The sequence below is a fragment of the Nipponia nippon genome, unplaced genomic scaffold, assembly GCF_047370975.1.
Source record: "Nipponia nippon isolate SJK-2023a ecotype South Korea unplaced genomic scaffold, ASM4737097v1 scaffold_5, whole genome shotgun sequence".
In the NCBI taxonomy this organism is placed as follows: domain Eukaryota; kingdom Metazoa; phylum Chordata; class Aves; order Pelecaniformes; family Threskiornithidae; genus Nipponia; species Nipponia nippon.
Window position 1 is genome coordinate 23,473,202 of NW_028262369.1, and position 19,779 is coordinate 23,492,980.

The 19,779-nt window shown below is 36.5% G+C and overlaps 1 protein-coding gene across 11 annotated transcripts in view; it reads right to left on the reverse strand.

Moving 5' to 3' along the window:
* The window catches only part of ATG4C (autophagy related 4C cysteine peptidase), a 37,685-nt gene that overhangs the window by 16,961 nt on the left and 945 nt on the right, over positions 1-19,779 (reverse strand). For 9 of the 11 annotated variants that reach the window (XR_015699092.1, XR_015699094.1, XR_015699093.1 and 6 more), the window contains exons 2-9: positions 16,735-16,865; positions 15,337-15,420; positions 14,436-14,669; positions 10,937-11,267; positions 8,901-8,971; positions 7,272-7,408; positions 3,534-3,612; positions 2,800-2,876 (exon numbers count right to left, since the gene is read on the reverse strand). Coding sequence is in view for 6 of the 11 variants with exons in the window: in XM_087733716.1 (XP_087589842.1) it covers positions 2,800-2,876; positions 3,534-3,612; positions 7,272-7,408; positions 8,901-8,971; positions 10,937-11,267; positions 14,436-14,669; positions 15,337-15,420; positions 16,735-16,810 (1,089 nt within the window). In the remaining 5 variants the exon portion in view is untranslated. The remainder of the gene's footprint in view (positions 1-2,799; positions 2,877-3,533; positions 3,613-7,271; positions 7,409-8,900; positions 8,972-10,936; positions 11,268-14,435; positions 14,670-15,336; positions 15,421-16,734; positions 16,866-19,779) is intronic. The other 2 variants (XR_015699095.1, XM_087733717.1) reach the window with 1 other exon arrangement.

Here is a 19,779-nt window from a genome sequence, read left to right on the forward strand (position 1 = left end):
AAAGACGAGAAGTCTATTTCTACAAGACTGGTTTTAGTCACTGTTTTTTCTCCTAATTCTGTTCAAATTTTATCTGCAGAAGTTGTATTTTGAATATTCATTCCTGAGTCATCCCATACATAAAGCGAACCCTGCCTTACATATCACATCTCAGGAACAACATTGTAACTACTGTTGTGCTGTACTGTTCAGGGCTGGAGTCTTAATGCTACACAAATCACTGTACAACAAAGAGAAGTGGGTAGGCTTTTTCTTTTTTCACTCCTCCAAACAAATGGATTCTGGAAGCCAATACAGAGTGGATTGATTTCCAACTTATTCTGGACAATTTGTCAATTTTGAAAATACTCCCTACAGATAAATCTAACAAGCAACTATCCACACTAAGAAAGCAATTTCTGTTTACTTTTGACATTTCTGGACAAAGATATAATACTATTAAATGCACTAAGCATTAAATTGCAATATATTTTCCGTCTGCAGAAAAGCATTAGGATGCGATCAAGCCAAGCTGGCAGCTTGCGTACCTTCAAAATACATTTTAAAACCTTATTATTATTTGGAAATTCATATTAATGCCAGTCTGCAGCACAATCTGGAGGATTAGTCATGGGAACAGAAACCAAAAAGATGTGGGTTTTTTGTAGCTTGGCCACTGAGCTACGGTGTGACCTTAAGGAAGTCACTTCAGTTCTGCTTCTTTGTGCTCTTCCCATCTTTTGTCTGGCTTACCCAATTGAACTAAAATCTTCAGAGAAGGCACTGTATTTTACTACAGTTATTAGCATAAAGGGGCAAGGATCTTGGTTAAAATCTCTGGCTGCTGCCACAATACATATAGGTAGAGCTGCGATTCACCAACTCTTCTTCCAAATATCTCAATAGGGTCAATCTAAAGGCATGTCTAAAAATAATGGAAGTTTCTGCCTAGGATATTTTCTGATACATTTTGCTGCTATGTTCCTTTTTTAATTCAGAACCTTCTCATTTTCTAGAGAATCTTATACTTCTATATTATATGTCATGCTAATTAAAGCATCTTGTTAAGCATAAATACTGAAAAATATGTAGTGTTTGCTTTAAGTTGGCCCTAGGATTTGACATTTGCCCTGTGTAAGTCCTTTGATACATGTAAGTACTTTTCCTAAATACTATTTGATGGTATTTTGATTAAGGTATCCCAATCAACTTCAACGTATGTTAACAGATCTTTCTTTTCATGGTAACAACAGACAGGATCATTGCAGTTCACTCCACTGTTCTCAGTTTAAGTTAACTCTTAGCTGCTACACAAAACAGAAGCCATGAAGAAATATAACTTCATTACACACCATCTGACTTACATTCTAAGTGTACACAATCAAGATCACCTACTCACTTCCTCAAGTGTGAGTTTAAGAGTTGCGTATGACTCACTTCCACTGTTTACAGGACTTCACTGCAAACCTTTAAGAATTCTACACTAAGTAGCTAGTATTTCCATAGCTAGTAGCTATGGAAATAAATACATATTCCTCTTCCTTATTTAAATGTAAGATGTTGTTTCTGAAGCTGTGTTTCCACATTTAGGAGTACTTGACTTCACAGAACAGAGTGGCATGAGGAACCACTACTAATAACCAACTCTGTTCTAGAGCAGTTGATGCCATCCTAAGCACTGGATGCACCCAGAGAGTGTTTCTACACTGAATGAAGAGCTGCTCTGAGGAGGCTGGAAGTTCACGTGGAAGTTGGACACAAGATCAAGACGGAGAGTGTGCGTGGATGGCACCGAGTACTTCTACTGTGAGTACTGTGGCTATCGAACGCTTACTTCTGCAACTGACAATGTTTTCCCATGGTACTTGTAAATTGAGTTCTTTAATAACCTCCTTCAGCTCTATCTATTTTCAATGCAAGTTATTTGGCAAGAGGTTAAAGAAAAGGGAAAACACTATTGTAAAAAAAGCAAGCATGATTTTTAAGACCTAGGCATAGCCTGGAAAGATGTATTCACTACATCTAGATGCACCCAGAAAGTCATGACCTAGAAAGGGGTCGGGGGGAAAGAAAGAACAAATGCAGCACCTATGCTTTCAGACCTGTCAGTTTCTTGGAAACTGCTATTCCATAAAAATAGCTTGATTAAAAACAAGAATAAAACTTGTTAGAAGAAACAGTTCAGAAGACTTGAGTAAAATTAATCTCGTCAACTACAAACCTCACTGATAAGCCTCAAAAATTTCCACTTGTACGAAGCTAAAAAAGCCACCTCCAAAGCTGTTAGGTGCAAAAGTTACATTTAAAATGATGTTTTACAATATTACGAATTCCTGGACAAAGAAGCAGCAGGTAAACCTATAGGAACTCTGGTTCCAACCTGACAACAGGCTCCTACTATTGAATACTACAGTAATTCTCTCAATGATGTTGATTGCAACTTGAATTTAAAATAAAATAAAATTGACCAAAAAGACAAACTAACAAAACCAAATCCAAATAATTCAGGTTTAAGTACTCCAAATATTGTCTATTTTCTTTGATGGAATATTACTTAAATGAAGTGATCATCTATTTTTGAGGTTTTCTGATCATTAAAAAGAAACAGACAAAGATTAATGAAGTAAAAATTAACACCCCATATTGAGTTTTTAACCTCTGGTCATTTTTGTTGATTATAGGCCTATAAAGAAGGGCAGAACTTTGATAAATAACATGTAACTGTAAACCCATAAAGATGCAGCTAGCTAGAACATCTCTAAATAATTAGTGTGTGATTCATATGGGAAGAAAACAGTGCCAGGTCTATATCCATACTACCTCAAGAGGGAAATCCTTTATGCTGACATCTACAAAAGATTGGCAGTAATGAGGATCCATGTAAATCAAACTGTCATCTACAAGGACAAAACAGAAGTAATTCAAAAAACACCTTATTATTACACTGCTTACAATCCAATTTCTATGCAGAACAGCTGAAAAAAAAGCCAGCAAGTAACTGCTTGCCAGGCTGACATTCATTGACTGAAGCATAGGTTTTTGCAGGACAGATTAACTTTTGCATAATCAAATATGCTTGTATAAGCAGAATTTTTATAAAGTGATGAGACTGTCATTTAATTTTTGGTGATAAAATTACTTTTACAAACACACAATTATATTCTGGAGTTTGCATATGAAAAATGTATTGTGCTACTTCATCCTGACAGGAAGAATATATTGCTTGTCATTTAAGCATCAACTAACACCACTTAAACTAGTAAAAAGTAAATACGTAAATAAGAACTGCCAGATAGTAACAGCAAACGCTCCTGAAGTTTGGTGAAACAGAAAAATTATGCCTTGTTTATGCAACAAGGGAAATTAAATGTACATTTTACAGAATCCAATTACTATATGGGGTAAATGACAAATGACTGGACTTGGGTAGATATGATGAATTAATAAGGTACTCATTTTGCTATTTTAATCATGCTATTTCCCACTGGTTCGATATTAACTTCCTAACTCTTAAAGAAAAATATTGAAGAGACATAACATATTAAAACACTAACCTTGAAATCCAGCAAAGTAATATGACTGCTTGGGTTTGCCACCAATAATACCAACACAATACTCAAGGCTTAAAATTCCCTATAAGCAGAACATTAAATAATTAGGACAGTGTTAAACAGAGTAAGTATCAAACTGAATTAAAATCTTTGCTCTTTCTTCACTGTTTTCAGGCAAATAACTTTTTTTCTTTTTTTTAAAGACTGACTGAATGATTTTCTGGGGCTTGACTCAATTTTTAGACACTTACAACTGACCACAGTGAACACGTACCACCAGATATTCCAGAGAAACTCCTCCCTTTTCATGAGATGCTCATACGTTGAGACAATTGGCAGTACCATTTCCAGGGAGGAGACAAAACATGATGTCACAGAACTTGAGCACAGGTTGCTTAGTCAAAAGGTATCAACGTATTCAGATTTACAGAGTTCATATACATTTACATTCTGTGGCCCCAGGGGTTCCCTTCTTTTTGCATTCAAGTGTAAAAGTCTGTCTAGAGTATGACCTTGTACATCATAGGAAGAAATGCCAGTTGAATCAAGAAAGATACAGCTCTAAAATCAACAGCCCAAAATACCGGAGGAGAGACAGACAACAGACAAGCCCCATAAATTCTAGCGGATGTTGACTGTGGGGGTAATCAGAACTATCAGTATGTAGCAACTTTGAGAAAGAGACATTACAAATACACTTAATGGGATTTAAAGGGGGACACGGGGTGAAATACAGGAATCGTTTCAGTCTGGGGGTGTACATACAGAAAGAAAGATACTCCTCCACCCATGGCAAAGCTAGGAGCCACCAAGGACAGAAACAGTTGAGACATCAACCATGGGCTACAGTCACACCAATGATGCCAGCGTATTTCTGTTCGTTTAGGGGTAAAAGAGTTGGGTTCTGTAATCCACGTGTCTGTGCTAGCACACAAAGCTAGCAGGCTTGTAATTACATAATAAAATGTTGATTTTATGGATATACCTTCTAGTGCTGGGGAGAAAGATTTACCTGTATACACGCAATTTTGCCAAGGTAAGAACATTTCAGTAATTTAACTGACTGAAATTCCTCTATCACCCACGAGCTCTGGATGCAGTCACAGACAATGGACACCAAAGAAAACACCTGTGATCACTTCTCTATTAGAAGAACTTAGCAAAGGAATGGAAGAAGGCACAGAGGATTTCCCTCCCTCTTGCTTCAACATATTTCTACTCTTCTCGCTTTCATGAGGTTCTATTTCTTACCAGGCCTCATTAGGATTTTTGTGAATATTCAGTCTTGGCTTAACGCAGTTCTCCATTAGTTATCCCACCGACTCCAGTGGGAGTTGAATTTTGCCAACATTGAGCACTTCGGAAAGCTGAGCCCAACTGTTCTAATGCAACTGAAGCCCAAGACCATTAAATACTCTGAAAACTGAACAGCCTTTAAATGTCCATAAATCACAGTGGTTTTCTAGTGGCACTAGAAAAGTGTTGGGTCCAAAAACTTGGGTGCTGGCCCAAACTGGGACAGCAATCCAGAAGACTATCAGTTGAGCTAAAGTGAAATCTCCATTAGCTGGCAGTCATATCTATATCCTCTCCTCTAAGAGATCAACCAGTAAAAGTATAACCATTACATCATCATTGTATAAGTAGGGAAAATTTCTCTCAACAAAATGATTGCTATTTCATGTACTAATAAGACCAAAGCTTCCCGAGATAAAATTTTCTTGGCTTAGACAATGATGAAGTAACGTAACCTAACAAAAGCCTGCTGTACTCCTCACCTGAGATGCTAACAAAGTCAACTTCAGCATTGTTTACACGGGTTAAGAGAAAGTGCTGCTTATTTAAAATATGAATGAGAAGGCTTTTTTTAGAAAATGCTCCTCGATAGCTGAGCATTACAGAACATTTAGGCAGATCAGAGGCAAAGGCTGAAACAGCTAAGGAGGACACATCCTCTGCCAGTGAAAGAGAAAGGGAGCAAAGCTACTTAGAGTAATGAGTAACTGTTTAATCTATGGGAATTTTCTTGTAAAAGTGAATTATAAAAAATTTATCAATTTTCATCCATAAATATAAAATCCTTCGTAAAAATTACTTCTTGTACTACATTCTAAAATCTGCATTTTTAACTTAAATCCAGACCCCAAGAAATTTAGTCGCTTCTGGTGAACAGTCAAGATAGAGACTGGAGTGACTAATATATGCAATTGAAAGCCCTCTTATCACAGTCTCCATTATAACGGACTGCAAAAGGCAGTGCCAGGCTTGGTAAATGAGCAGCAAAAATCACCCCAGTAAAGCCAGTTGTACAAGGCAAGCTTACATAACGTGACTGTGCTATGAAAACCAGTGCCACGCAAACATATTTTACTCTGGCAAAAGAGTGTTTTTGAGAGCTAAATTGGGGAAGCCTCTGCAGGGTAAAACTAGCCATAGATATCCGTCAATAATAAGAGCCAGTATTAAAGAACTGGAGTCACTTTTCTTTTGCTGAGAAAGCCTTATGAAAGTTGCAGAAGCAACTGTTCGTCAGTTTACAAACGAAGGCACCGTCTGTTTTCCTGGACATGACTGATTCAAAGGCTTTTTTGCAGTTAACATTGAAAGTAAAGTAAGGTTGCTGTAGAACATGTCTGCGACCCCAGGCTTATCATAGCTGTCAGAATTAATCAGAAAAGAACTAAAACTTTCCAAACCCATCTGAAAATACAAGGAAAAGAATCAGGAAAGAAAAACAATTTATTAGTTCCTCACTTAAATAAAAGGCTTCATCACTCTGTCTCCCCATGCCATTAAAAACCAAACGTGTTTCCTAAAATTTTACAGAGAAGACACAGTCACAAAAAAAAAAAAAAAAAAAAAAAAAGAGATGTAACAGACTCTCAGATTTTGTACATGCTACTAAATTGTGGTATTTTAAAAATTAAAACAAGAATTTAAAGAGCAGCATGGAAAACGATAAAGCAGCAGGGCTGAGAGAACAATCTCTTCCCTAGGAAAAGTATTCTTGCGCTCAAGAGGTAGGATTACAGAGCATCTTTGGGTGGTAGCACCATAAGCAGAACCTCTGCTGGAAAAAAAAAAAAAAAAAAAAAAAAAAAAAAAGAGGACAGCATAGACTTTCCTCCCCTCCGCTTTCTCCTTGGGTTTTACTTTTTTCCAGTTTGTTTTTATTTGTAGTAACTGCTTGCTAGTCCTGCATCACTGTCCTTAGAAACATTCATCCTAATGTCCAGATAGTGAAAAAACACTTGAACTAGTGACTAAAGATATAAAAAAATTCTAACCCCTCTCTTAAGGGGAAGAAAAAGACAAAAGAAAATGGGAAGAACAGACAAGCAACAACCTTAAACCGTTTGATATTTAAGAAAATAAGGAACAGAGTAAGGAATTTGGTATATTTATATTTTAAAATGCTGACTGATACTTAATATAGCACAACTCTAATAGCATATGTAACTAAATTACCATTTGTAATTTGAGCCACTGCATTAATGTCTGTTCAGGTAGCTACTTTAAGAGTAGGACAGTTATCACTGCTTTACCAAGGGACATCATGTGCTCTGCAATTATGTCTGATCTTGTAATAGGGAAATTTAAAATCTGTAAAGTCAAACTTTACAACCTTCAACTGTAAAATCACCACCACACATTTAATAGGTAGAAGATTACCATCATGAAGTCGCTTTTCATATCACCTAGTGCTACTATTTGAAAAACGATTGAACCCTCATTTCATACCTTTACAAACTCTAAGTAGTCCATGTTTGTTCTCTCTCCACCGAGTCTCACAGGAACTAATATAATTACAGCTTTTGTGTCTGCTTTTCCAGAATCCATAAAAGAACACTGTCTGTCAATAACATCTGAACTGTAGACTGAAAGGAGACACATGGAAATATTCATATTTAAAATATAACCGCTAGCTTTTACAAAGACACACCTACAACATGGCATCACTTAGTCTGACACACTAAAACTACAGTCCTTCAAAATATTACTGTCCTCCTGAAATATAACTCTTGAGCGACTGATGAAAAACAGTGTTATGCCTCCTTATTTTCAGCCATATTTTGTAGAATGGTAATGTGCTGCTGCTGAGATAAGATACATTGTCAGGAAAATGCAGAAGGGGGAGGTTAGGAGAAAACCAATAAATATTTAGTCACTTGATATAAACTTCTTCTAAAAGGAGTAATTTAAAACTTGAAAGCCTACAACTAACAGAAACATCTACATGTTAAAGGAAAAAAAGACAATAATTGATTTTAATAAATACTCAAGTTCACTGTCTAAAGTTAACACAACACAGTCACTGAAAATGAGTGAAAAAACTTAATGTAGAATTATTGCTTATTCCCTCCAAACTAAGAGAGAGGTGAAAAATCATCACCAGAACAAAGAAGTGAAAAATTAATAGAATTTTAAAAGTTTCCACTGTCATTGTAAGTCAGGTGAAACTGGTTTGTAGCATATGACTAAACAGCATCTCTTTAAAACCAGTTTGATTGATTACTCAGGGATGTCGGTCTCGTCTGTCCTACCCCAAGATCGGTTATGACATAACTAAAATTTCTGGCAGCTAAACATGGCTACTGGAGTAATACATTGTGCTTAGATTTGAAAGACTATAGTCATTAGTGTAAAGTTTCACCACACGTTTAGTTTATCTTGTCATCATTTTCTGCTCCTGAACATTGAGAGCTCTAAGCTCCTCTGCCCGTTATTGATTATTTAAAATGCCATGTTGGAGCAGAAGAAAGGTTACCACTGACTCGGGTTCACTATCCTGCTCGCATCTTTGAACTCCAAGCAAAAATGACTTCCTACTATTCTACGAGACTGGTGCAGTGGTTTTTTTTTTTTCCACTAGAAAAATGGGCAAAAAATAATCCTGTGATGCAGAAGACAAATAAAATATAACAAACAAATCTAACTGCAGTATTTTTCAGTTGTTTGGTTGGTTTTTTGGGGTTAGTTTTAGTAAGATATGGAAGTTCTTACTAGCTTATTGCTAAAACAACATTGACGCGAATATAAAACAGATTATTAACTGATTTAAATCCAAATTAAAAAGTTACAACAGGCAGACTGTAAGGAAAAGTTATCTTGCTGGATTTGGAATTCCACTATCTTCCACTATAAGATAACAGATAAGTAATGTAGGAAGCTTTCAAGTTGTGATGCCTGATTCTCAAAGAGAACAAACATCTGCATATATCAAGAACCCCTTTGTCTACATAATTTCAATTTTGTGGATCCACTTTTGAGTTTATTTTTTTCCTTTAGAGCTCTATTGTTAAGTGCTTACTGAAAGGCATAAAAAGCATCTAAAATGTTTGCAAAAATCTACATAATCACAACATTTACCTGTACAATCCTGAGCAACATAGACTGTTACTCCTTGTAGCTCAGGGTCTCTTGCTTCTTCAACAGCTTTTCTAAGTACAAACACAAAACTATTTAACTCATCTCTGATTTTAAAGAAATTAACAGTAAATATACATAAATTATTTGATTTTTAGAAAATGTTGGTTTTAATTGTTTGTTGTTGGTTTGGGGTTTGTTTTTTGTTGTTTTGTTTTGGTTTGTTGTTTTTTTTTTTAATTCAAGATACCTTCCATTCCTGATAAATACAGATGGGGAGTGGGGTTTCGTTTGTTTGTTTTAAACACTGGGTACCAAGATCCAGTGCATATGGCAAGATGTTTTTCCCAAGCAAAGATGACAATGTCTGGCTATTCAGGAGAAACAATGAAAACCACAAAAAAAGCCCAAAGAAACACATTAACTTACAATGAAATTCATATTCACTACCTAATTTCTTTCTGTTTATCACAATTTTCTATCGTGTGTATTGGGATAATAAAGGCTAAATTTGCTGACAAAAATATTATTTTCAACTCAATGAATGTCTTTAGTTGACCTCAGTGCATATAACTAGCCACACATTAGCACCTCATGTCTATGGAAATAAAGGCTAGCACATAAAAAGCTGTAAGGTTTCACCAAAACTTTCAAAAAGATAATTGCAATATTGGGCTATCCTCAAAAGAGTAAGAGTAATGGACCTAAAAACTAAAAAGAAAGTAAATGTCGATAGTCTGAAGCATGATCATCAATCAAGGACAGCATTTGTAAAGAAATTAAACTGTTCAAAATAGAAGATTAGCCTTTGACTTCAATACACGCTTGCATTAAATGGTCACTATCCCTTTATTTCACAATATATTTTGAGGAATCATTTAATACAGTCGTTCTCAAGTTATGAGAGAGCTATACATTGTTAGTACTGCTATAAGAGGGAAAGGAGATCCAGGAAAGGGAACCTTTGCAGTGTTGGAAATCACTGGTGGGTTTGTGTTGAATGTAATTCTGGATCACACCCCACCCCCCCGCTCCCATTAGGTAAACAGGCTACTGCAATTTAAAGCAAGCAAAAAGAATTCTGACAGTTTCTATCATCAGAAAAAAATAGAAGAAAACACATAAATAATGCTAAGCTCTCACATCACTGTATGTATTTGCATGTATGCACACATATATAACCTGGTTACTTCAGTACAGGTTCATTTAAGATTAATGTACTTTTATACTAAGTATCAAATTCTTCTATTCACGTATTTATAGATAAACGTATGAACTTTGGCTTCTGCTGCTTAAATGACTTATTAGTGATTCAGTTTACAGGTAAACTGGAATCCACTAAGAGCATAAGCATATAAGGCTATTAAAAAAAAAACCAAAACAAAACAAAAAAAATCAGTAATATTCAAAGAAATGGCATATAAAGGCACATAGTATGGAGAAATTTGACTTTCGACTTTTTTTTTTAGCCACATTGAATGTCACAGACCCTTTACTTTTACTGGGATATAATTATAATATTAATAGTCCCATACATTTACAGTTTCACAAGAATTTGATGTGTGCAAAGAAATGCTGAAAACATCAATTTTAGCTCTGACATTTCATTACACTATCAGTACATTACAGCCCCCAGGTTACAGTATTAAAAAAAAAAAAAATCTATAATGTTATGCATGTTCCAAGGTTGAAAGAGTGGTTAGTTTTTAGAACATTTCATTAAATGCAGCTCTTCTTAAAAGCCCGGGTTTGGGAGAGATACTTGGGACTTCTACTGCCCAAAGAACAGGAAAATGGGAATGCTGTGGTTTTTCTGAAATAAGATTGAACAAAGGCTCAGAGTTCAGTTCCTGTACCTACTGCTATTTCCCTTCCTGCCTCTGAAAAATCTCTAGAATTGCTACTAATACGGACATTTTACAAAGCCAGTAATGAACAGTTAGATGCTCAATTAAGCTGAAGTAATCTCATGACACTTTGAAGTACTTCTCCTGTAATGTGTAAGGCACGGTAACAACAAAGAATGAAGGTATTTTTACCTTAAAATGTGTGCAACAACTGCAGGCCCATACCAATCTCCAGCAATTTTTCCAGACTTCTTTCCGTATTCTATTAGCTGATGTAAGCCAAAAGCTGCCAGCGGAGAGTCACCAAACCAAGAAATTATTTTTCTATGATAAACTTCATTTCTCATTTCACTGTCATCACAGTTTCTCTTTAATGTTCCCTGATGATGATTTGACAGGATCTTGGGTTCTCTTTCTGCTGTAAGTGATGCTTCGAATGATGCTGTCAGCTTTTTCACTGTATGGGCTGTCCATGATTCAGAATCTGAATTGTCAATGTCCAACGCATCTGGCCAGACCCAGGCTGCAGCAAGAAATGTTAAGATGCATATTAGGCTTAGTATTAACCTTTTGGTATAATTAGCAAAGTACATCCCTTTCTCCCCCATGTTCCTCAGACCAATAGTATGTACTTTACATACTGAGATGCAAATGTCAGTGTTAAATTGTAAACAAAGAATTCGAGGGGAATATGATATGCTTTTATTTTCTGCTGAATGATGGGTGAAACGAAATACTAACTGTACATTTCTTAGCAATTTATGCTGAGATAGGTCAGACTCCATGATCCCAGTCAGTTAAGATATACAAGATATACCCGATTACAAGGCACAGATTAGAACTACCTTACATATTAAAAATATGGAAGTTAGATATTCAGTACCATCTAAAAAGTTTTATCCATGTCAAACAAGAAGTTTCAAAAGCTATTTTTAACTCTTCTGGTTTGTCAGTTATTAAAAAAATAGGCAAACCTGAGGAATTATTCATGTAAAAACAAGCACTTCTTCCTGGCAAACCGTCAAAGGACATCAGCAGAAAAAATAGACAAGATTTCTTTATTCACTAAATTTGCGAATTCTTTACCTAGATTACAAGACAAACTTGTTTAAATATTATTCAGCGCAGTATCTACAGTCTGCATTTCTAGCTAAAGGTTTCTCTAACAATGCATCCTACACACAGCGTTCCTCATAGCAAATGGTTCAGCATATTCAGAGAACAGTAATGCTTCCCTTGTCAGATGACTGAAAGTCTCTCCCACAAGTTCAAACAACTGCTTGCAACACAGAGCATGTGAGGAAACCTCTGAAACACAGTGAACATACTGTTAGATCAGAACGTACCCTGAAGGTCCACAATGAACATCCCAGAAGGCAATGGGGAAGGCTGCCACATGCAAGTAAGGAACACACCCTACAAACCCTACGGATGGGGTGCTTTTGCTCCGTGAGCCACATTTGGGTAAGCTCCTGGAGGTTCAGAAAGCTGCCATTACAGCAGCCAGAGGAACCTTTTCAAACTAATACTGACAAAGAGCGAGAACTGCAGCCCTCCTTGTAATTTTTACTGAAGTATCCATGTAAAAGTCTTTGAAAAACAAAGAGGAAGCACAGAGGCGACTGTATTTTAATTCTAAAATCTAACTTAGGGCTCCAGTAATGTCACAAGTACTGCTGGTAATGGCCATAATCCACAGCACCCACTCTTACTACAGTGTGACAACCATCCCACGTCAATGTTTCTTACCACAAGCGGCACCCTTCTGTGAAACCTCACATTAATTTTTCACTGCAGACCCAGGCAGATGCATGCATAAGCTCGATATAACAACATCACAGGCCTTGCTATTCCTGTACTGTGAGCTTCAACTTTAAGTCAGTGTCTTGAGCACAGGCATTCAAAGTAAAACTTACCAGTACTTTAATATTTAAAATAAAAACTCATTTACAACATCATTCAGCAATACCTGGAACATTCCACATAGCAGTGAAAGTGTAGTATTCCAGCTAGTAACGGCAGTCAAGTTTTGCTTTGTAACAGAAACAATACCATTAAACTATAATGAAAACATCTCTGGGAAAAGAGTAAACAGCGATGAAAAACTTCATGTAAACACTTAAATATGTTTCAAAAGCTACCCAGACCTCATTAAAAGCTTTTCAAAAGATAATTCACCAGCTGTCAGAAGACTAGGTGATGAGAAAAGTAGTCCAGAAAGACCATACATATTCTGTTTTTCTACACATTTGGATTGCCACAGAAACACTAGCACTTTGGAATCACCAAATCACTTTCCAAATTGGGATGCATGGGGGACAGTGCAAGGAATTCTTTGTAACCATGGATTTTAAAAGATATAAACCTGGGGCTTTTTTGTTTTGGGTTACTTCAGAATGAGCCATTATGCATTCCTACTCACAGGTAGTCTTCTGATCAGATTTTTTTTGTTTCTTTAAATGTATGTCTAACAAAAGTTATATTTAAGGGATTTGTGTTCTCAGCAGAAGTATTTTCATAGACTTTGATATTTGCAGTCAGTGGAAAGGAATAACGAATGTTTTACGACTTAAATTTCTACAGCAAAAGAACATTCAGTAAGCCAATCTGGCAGTTCGATCATGACACTGCCAAGAAAGACGACTTTGTGATGCAGCTTGTTTGGGACTGTATTCACAGCTTACATCATATTTGCACAGTAAGTACAAAGTATTATCAAAACAGGCTTTCAGAACTATCTTCTACTAAAGTATTCCCGGGATCCAACAAACGGCTGAGTAAACAATACACTGTATTCTCTCTGACTACCATGCCTGGGTGGCCTCAGGCCCATGTCTTGGATCATTTTGACAACAAACAGTGGTGACAGAGGACGTGACCGATTGTTTGCAAGGGGCAATGCGGTAGATTATCAAAGGGATTGAGAAGAGGATGAAAAGAAAAGGTGGTTAATGATGAGAACCAAGAATACCTCTATGCAGGACACGGCTTGGCTTAGAAGAATGGGGAGGACGCGCACACTTAGCCTGTGAAAGTGGAAAGTGTTCCAAGTCTCCTAAAGCTACTTCTTTCAAACAGCTGTGATTGAGGGAGTATTTTGAGATAGACAATGATAAGAAAAAAGGGAAGTTCCTCTGTAAGTCCATGGGGGGAAAGGAAGGAAATGAAATGGTGCAAATTTCAACACAAAGAATGATGTACTGAAGTTAGATTAGAATCCTTCTATTAACTCAATATATTAATACTAGAAGAACTGAATAATGTACAACTTTAAAACTGATAAAGGAACATCACTTTTGCCATAGCCCACAGCTATGGGATGTGGAACTCAGTTCTGCACCTTGAGTTCGAGAAATGAGCAAGATTGAAGAGAATTGGACAGCTGCATGGACAATAACAATACCAAGGTATGGGACCACAAAGTTTTGTGGTATTTTACTTCACAGTTAGCTTCTATGGGGTTTCCAGGATCTTCCTTTGACATACCTTGGTATTCCCTTTTTCAGAAATGGAAAGTAGGTCAGCTAGATCACTGCTCTGATGCCAGGTAACAACTCCAATATTAATGAGAGGAAGTTCAGAACCAAAACCAGCATGCACTTTCCATTCTGGCTACATAAAGACCATCACACTCCCTACAGAACACCCATGCTTATCATGCCGAATATAGAGATCTTCTCTTGTAACTTACCTCTACCAAGAAAATGAAGCATAAGACCTTGAGCCAGCAGCATTTGACCAGTTCTCAGTGTGCAACCCCAACCACAGTCTGTTGTTAATGCAGACCCCTTTATCTGAGGAAATTCCTCTCTGTAAGTCAGCCATATTCTAGAAATAAAATCTTTACGAAACTCCTCAACATTTCCTGAAATCTCCGTGTTGATTTTATCAAAATTGGACCCATCTGTAGAGAGTTCACCAGATTCTGTAAGGCAAAGCACAAATTTAAATTCTAACTTGGTATGGCACTTTTGTTATTAGAAGGAAATTAAAAACATACAACTATTCTTTTAGAAAAACAGGGCAAACTTGCAAAAAGTAACAATCGCTTCAAATACAAGGAAGGAAAATTAGAAGGCAACATAATAGAAATGTGCCAGCTGGAGGGGGGGTGGGGTGGAAAAAGCAACGCAGCGAACATTACTGTGCCAATGGAATTGTTGACTTTCAAGTAAGCAACTGCTTAATTCACCGAAATGTAAATGGTCAAATAGAGAGAGATTCTTAGAAAACTGCATACTGGAAAATGATAACAAAGGTGTTGGTGTAGTGACTGTACAGGTATTGTCACTATTTCATTCAAGAGTTTTTAGAAAGAAAATCTCAAATTGATAGGTAAATGAAGTAAAGTGCAAATTACAGCACTAATATTCACAAAAAGAATAAGACTTCAGTGTAAAAACTGAATAAAGCAGGTTAGGATGGGTTGCATTAGTGGTGGTGTTGGACATTTAAATGAGTACTTTCTAAGTTTTTCGTATTTACATTTTGAATTCAGTAATTGTTAACGAGGGTCCTTCTAGAAGATTAAAAATATATCCACAGAGCTCCTGCCGAATGAGATTGGAATGCATTAAGTGCTATGTACATACCATCAGTTTTGAAGTGGTAACATTTTCCCAGCAGAAAGACTGGAGAGTTTCTACTGAAGTAAGTTTTTGTTTTCAACACCCAACCTAAAACAGATGCAAAAAAAAATACAAATTTGTGACTAAAGTATTCCAAAAAGGAACTTCTAGTAACATCTGATTAAGCCAAAGGTAACCCATGAAAGGGGAATATAGAGAAAATCTACTGAAATTGGATTTTCCTTTCATAAATAACAAAAAGTTTAATAGTTCTACAAAACACAGCTTAGAGTTCTGGTTTAAAAGTAACGATGTTACCCATATATGAATGTTTGAACGTTAATACAATGGTACGAATGCGCAGAAATTGTCAGGATACAGAAATGCTAAAGCTGAGCTTAAGTTGCTTTGTCTCTATTGTGAATTCATTACTGCATAGTTTGGTTCTGTGAGGTTTCCAACCCCTCTAATAACATACAATAAGCTTCACATGTGACTGGTGAAAATGCGTGAAGAGCACTGCTTTTCCCATAGGATTAATTAAACATACCTCATCACAAAATTAAATTGCAGATTTCAGACACAAAAAGGGTAGTATAGTACACTGTACGAAATTCAAAGAGACAGAATTCAGTTTGTCGGTTTTGACAGTATCCCCAGACAGCAGCTTTTTCACTTAAGTCTAAATCCTATGGTGTTTTATATCCTAAGTCCATAGAGTTTCTTGAACTTTTCCTATCACATACAGGGTGTAACAACTACTATTCCCCTTCCGCCACGTGGTAGCTTTAAAGAAAGTAGGAGAAAACTATCTTTTCAACTCGCCAGGCATCTCCAAGGCTCAGTTATAAGAATTAATAAAATTTATCAGAAACCTGGTGGTAAATCTGAGCAACCTCAGACCTAGAGGGAAAGTAGAAAAATTAAGGTTATAGACAGATTAGTGAAGGGCACACTTGAAAATTTGGTTGCTTATAAACAAATTACTGATGTTCGGCTGTGGAAAAGTATGTTACCCAACTGTGTGAAGCAGATTCTTCAGGGGAGTTTGTATTTCACACACCATCTCATTTTTTCCAGAAAAGTACATATAAAAATAAAAAATCTTTGCGCAGATGATTCCATATTATCCCTGTTTAAAAGTCTATGCAAATCTAGTATAATTTACATAATGTATTTACTGTTTTCAAGATAAGTCATTTAAAAATAAATTATGCAAATTTATTTGAAAAATGAAAAGCTAAACAAGTTTTTTTACTCGGGCTGTTTATAGTATCAAAGTAAAAATGGTTTCAAGGGCCATATTGCATTTTTATTGTTAATATTAGTTAAGTTTCTGAATCATGATCTCATTCATGTCAACAAGAAACATTCCCTTCATTTCAATGGCGACAGGATTTTACCATACACTGTTTCACTTACTGTATTTCATGTTGTGCCATGCAGACATAAACTTTGATTTTATCTTTTCTACTTCATCTGTCCCTGTGGCCTCCATATTCAAATTCTAGAGAAAAAGCCATCGCTGTCTTGTAAGACGTTCAATTCTGCTACTGTAAAACCAAAAATATAAACAGATCCATGGGCACTGAGAACACAGGGTATAGTATCACCACCAGCCCACTTAGGTACTTAAGCCTAACATGACCAGAAACAGTAATAAACTTGCAGAATCTTCCACTGCCAGGGACTGGGAAGCAATCACCTGTTCCATGAATAAGTAATAAAAACATTTAATTCCAAATATACACCAATAAAATTACTACACAAAACTAAATAAAATATAATGTTCTCCAACAGCTCTCTATTGCACAACAAACTGATGTAGAGCATATAACCTGTGCTGGCATATGAGTACACTCATTCTAATTGGCAGTGAAATGAAGAGCTACGATGCATTTCACTAAATAGAATAGATGCTATTCTTCTCTGCTGAATAGAATACAATAAGCACTTTTTTTTCCATATCAGGGGTTCTGAGCACCAATAAGCAAATCTTGGTTTTACAAACAGCATTACTTTCAGATTTCTAATCAAGAATTTTCTAAGCCAAAGTTTACATGAATTGGATGAACTGAAAGACAAAGTGCAAGATGTTTTGCTGTACATGTACAAGGCAGAAAAATGTGTAGTACTGAAAACGTGTCTAGTAACAGTGACATAATTTTGTACAGAATTAACCTTCTAGAGAGGTAACATCAAAAGATGATTAGAATACTGTCATAAAATCTGTGTTTACTTTACATCTCTTCTAATTATCACTTGCAGTGCAAAAAAGGCTCTCTTCTAATTTGACCATGTTGTCTACAGTAGTCCAGCTGTATTACAAGAACGACAGTGGTGAAATGGTGGTAAAAACCACTACAGTGCAGATTAATTTTGTAAAAACTGCTTATAAATTTTCCAAGGGGTGTGTGTGCACACTTTTACTGACTCTGAACTGCAAGACAAGATGGACTTCACCTTAAAAGCAACCTAAAATGGTAATAATACAGAAAGAAGCTGTACCACCTTTATCTCTGTTTCTAAGAAATCCAAGAAAATCAGACAAAACTCCCTTTGCAGTCCACCTGCACTGTTTGCAATAGGAAGTTCGCTATTAATTAATAGAGCTTCCTTCACTGCATGTATTCTGTCAATGGTTCACTTTAAAATAGTTGATACAGGAGGTTTTCTTGATGATATTTGGTAGCCCAAACCCTTGCATAGATAGATGAAAAATTAAGAGTTCCTGCTTCAACAGGAGCTCTTGTGGGACATCAAAAGTTGATCAATAGTGGTACATCACTGCAACCTTCACCAAATTTTTAGTTAAGTTCTGATAACATCAGCTGATGATGTGAACAGAAGTGAACTGTCTCATTTAACTAATAAACTTGGACCAGGAGGATACACCATCAGTGATGCTATACGTAGCCTTCTTACTTTAAAAGGAGAATCTAGAACTGTATTTACCTTTCCATGTGTTATTCTCCATTGAATTGGGATCAAAAGCAGAACAAAGACTAAACCATGTTACTTCTCTCCACTGGGAGCATATTTTAAGTAAGTAAAACCTAACCACTGATAGTATAATTGAAGAGAGAGTGAAAATGTCGGGGTGCCAATGTCTTCAGAGCCTGAGGGTACTCACGCAGATGCACTGTTTCTGGGATCTGTAGGTAGGGCAAGGAAAATAGCAGTCTACTGCCCAAGCCATCCCTAGCATGTTTTTCTGCTATTCCATTGTATTATTTCATAAAAGTCTATCAACAACTTTTGGACAGAACAAGAGGCGATGCAAGCTCACAAACATAGGGGAAGACTGACATTGTTTTGCTAGTGAAAATAACAAATGGCTACAACTCTACTTTGATTAGCCTTGTGTTAAGCTGGGGTTTTGTAGGGGAAGGAAGAGAAAGACAATTTAAGGTTGGCTTTTAATTTCCTGCCCTTTCCCCCCCCCTTTTTTTTTTTCTTTAGGAGAAAAAAGGAAAGACTTCGTATAGACACGTATCACTGACTCTAGCTGGCAAAGCTGGTAAGATGAACTTCTTCAGGAGGTGTGTTTGGCCCAGCCTGTCCTCACATGATCAATCAGTGACAGTCATTCATGCAGAGGCCACTGATTCCCTTAAAAGCCAATACCTATAAAATCTCCCTCTGGCTAAAATTATAAATGAAACAAACTCTACTGTTCCAAAAGGACCTGAAGGAAAAATTATTGAAATGAGACAGAAGCTCATTTTCCTTTAAAAGACAATGGTCATTGCAGCACATTTTTCTTTCATCCAGTTACCTTTCTTCCCTTGCATTACGCTAAAGATGTGAAACAGACTTCTAAGAAGAATGCTAACACAAAACAGGCACATTTATTCCACTGGAAAAACGCAGGCTCTTCCCATCAATGTAGGAAGGCATCAGTAATAGTTCCACTGAAATTAATGGAACAGCATCAGGAGAAGGTCACAAGGAATACAGATTCAAGCCCAACGGGCACAATGCAACCCCCATTATTAAATCTAAAGCTAATGGTTTTATACTGAAGTTGTCTCGTTTAAAAAGTTATCTAGAACATACATTACTAGGACCATGTTACCTCACAGAGGAGCAGGACACACCTCTGAATGAAAAATGAAGTCCCATCTTCTCAGAGCCCCCATTGCCCAGCATTTGAGGGGGACTGATTGTAGTGCGGTGGCTATTTCTTAATAGTGGTGGAAAAAAACCAACTCCCTAACAACAGAATTTGTTTGCTTTCATTAACAACAGAAAAACAACCTAAGCTGCCAACCCGCAGCGAAAGGGATGAAGGCTAAAGGTGACTATCTTTATTAATTAATTGAAGAATGAAGACCCCCTTCACTGTTTTTCTACCTGGAAAGAAACTGAACTAGCAGCAATGACAGTCAGCAAAACCCACACAGAAGTCCTTGGCAGAGAATAATACCAGGAAGTCATTTTTACGGAGTTACCCCTTCTCAGCTG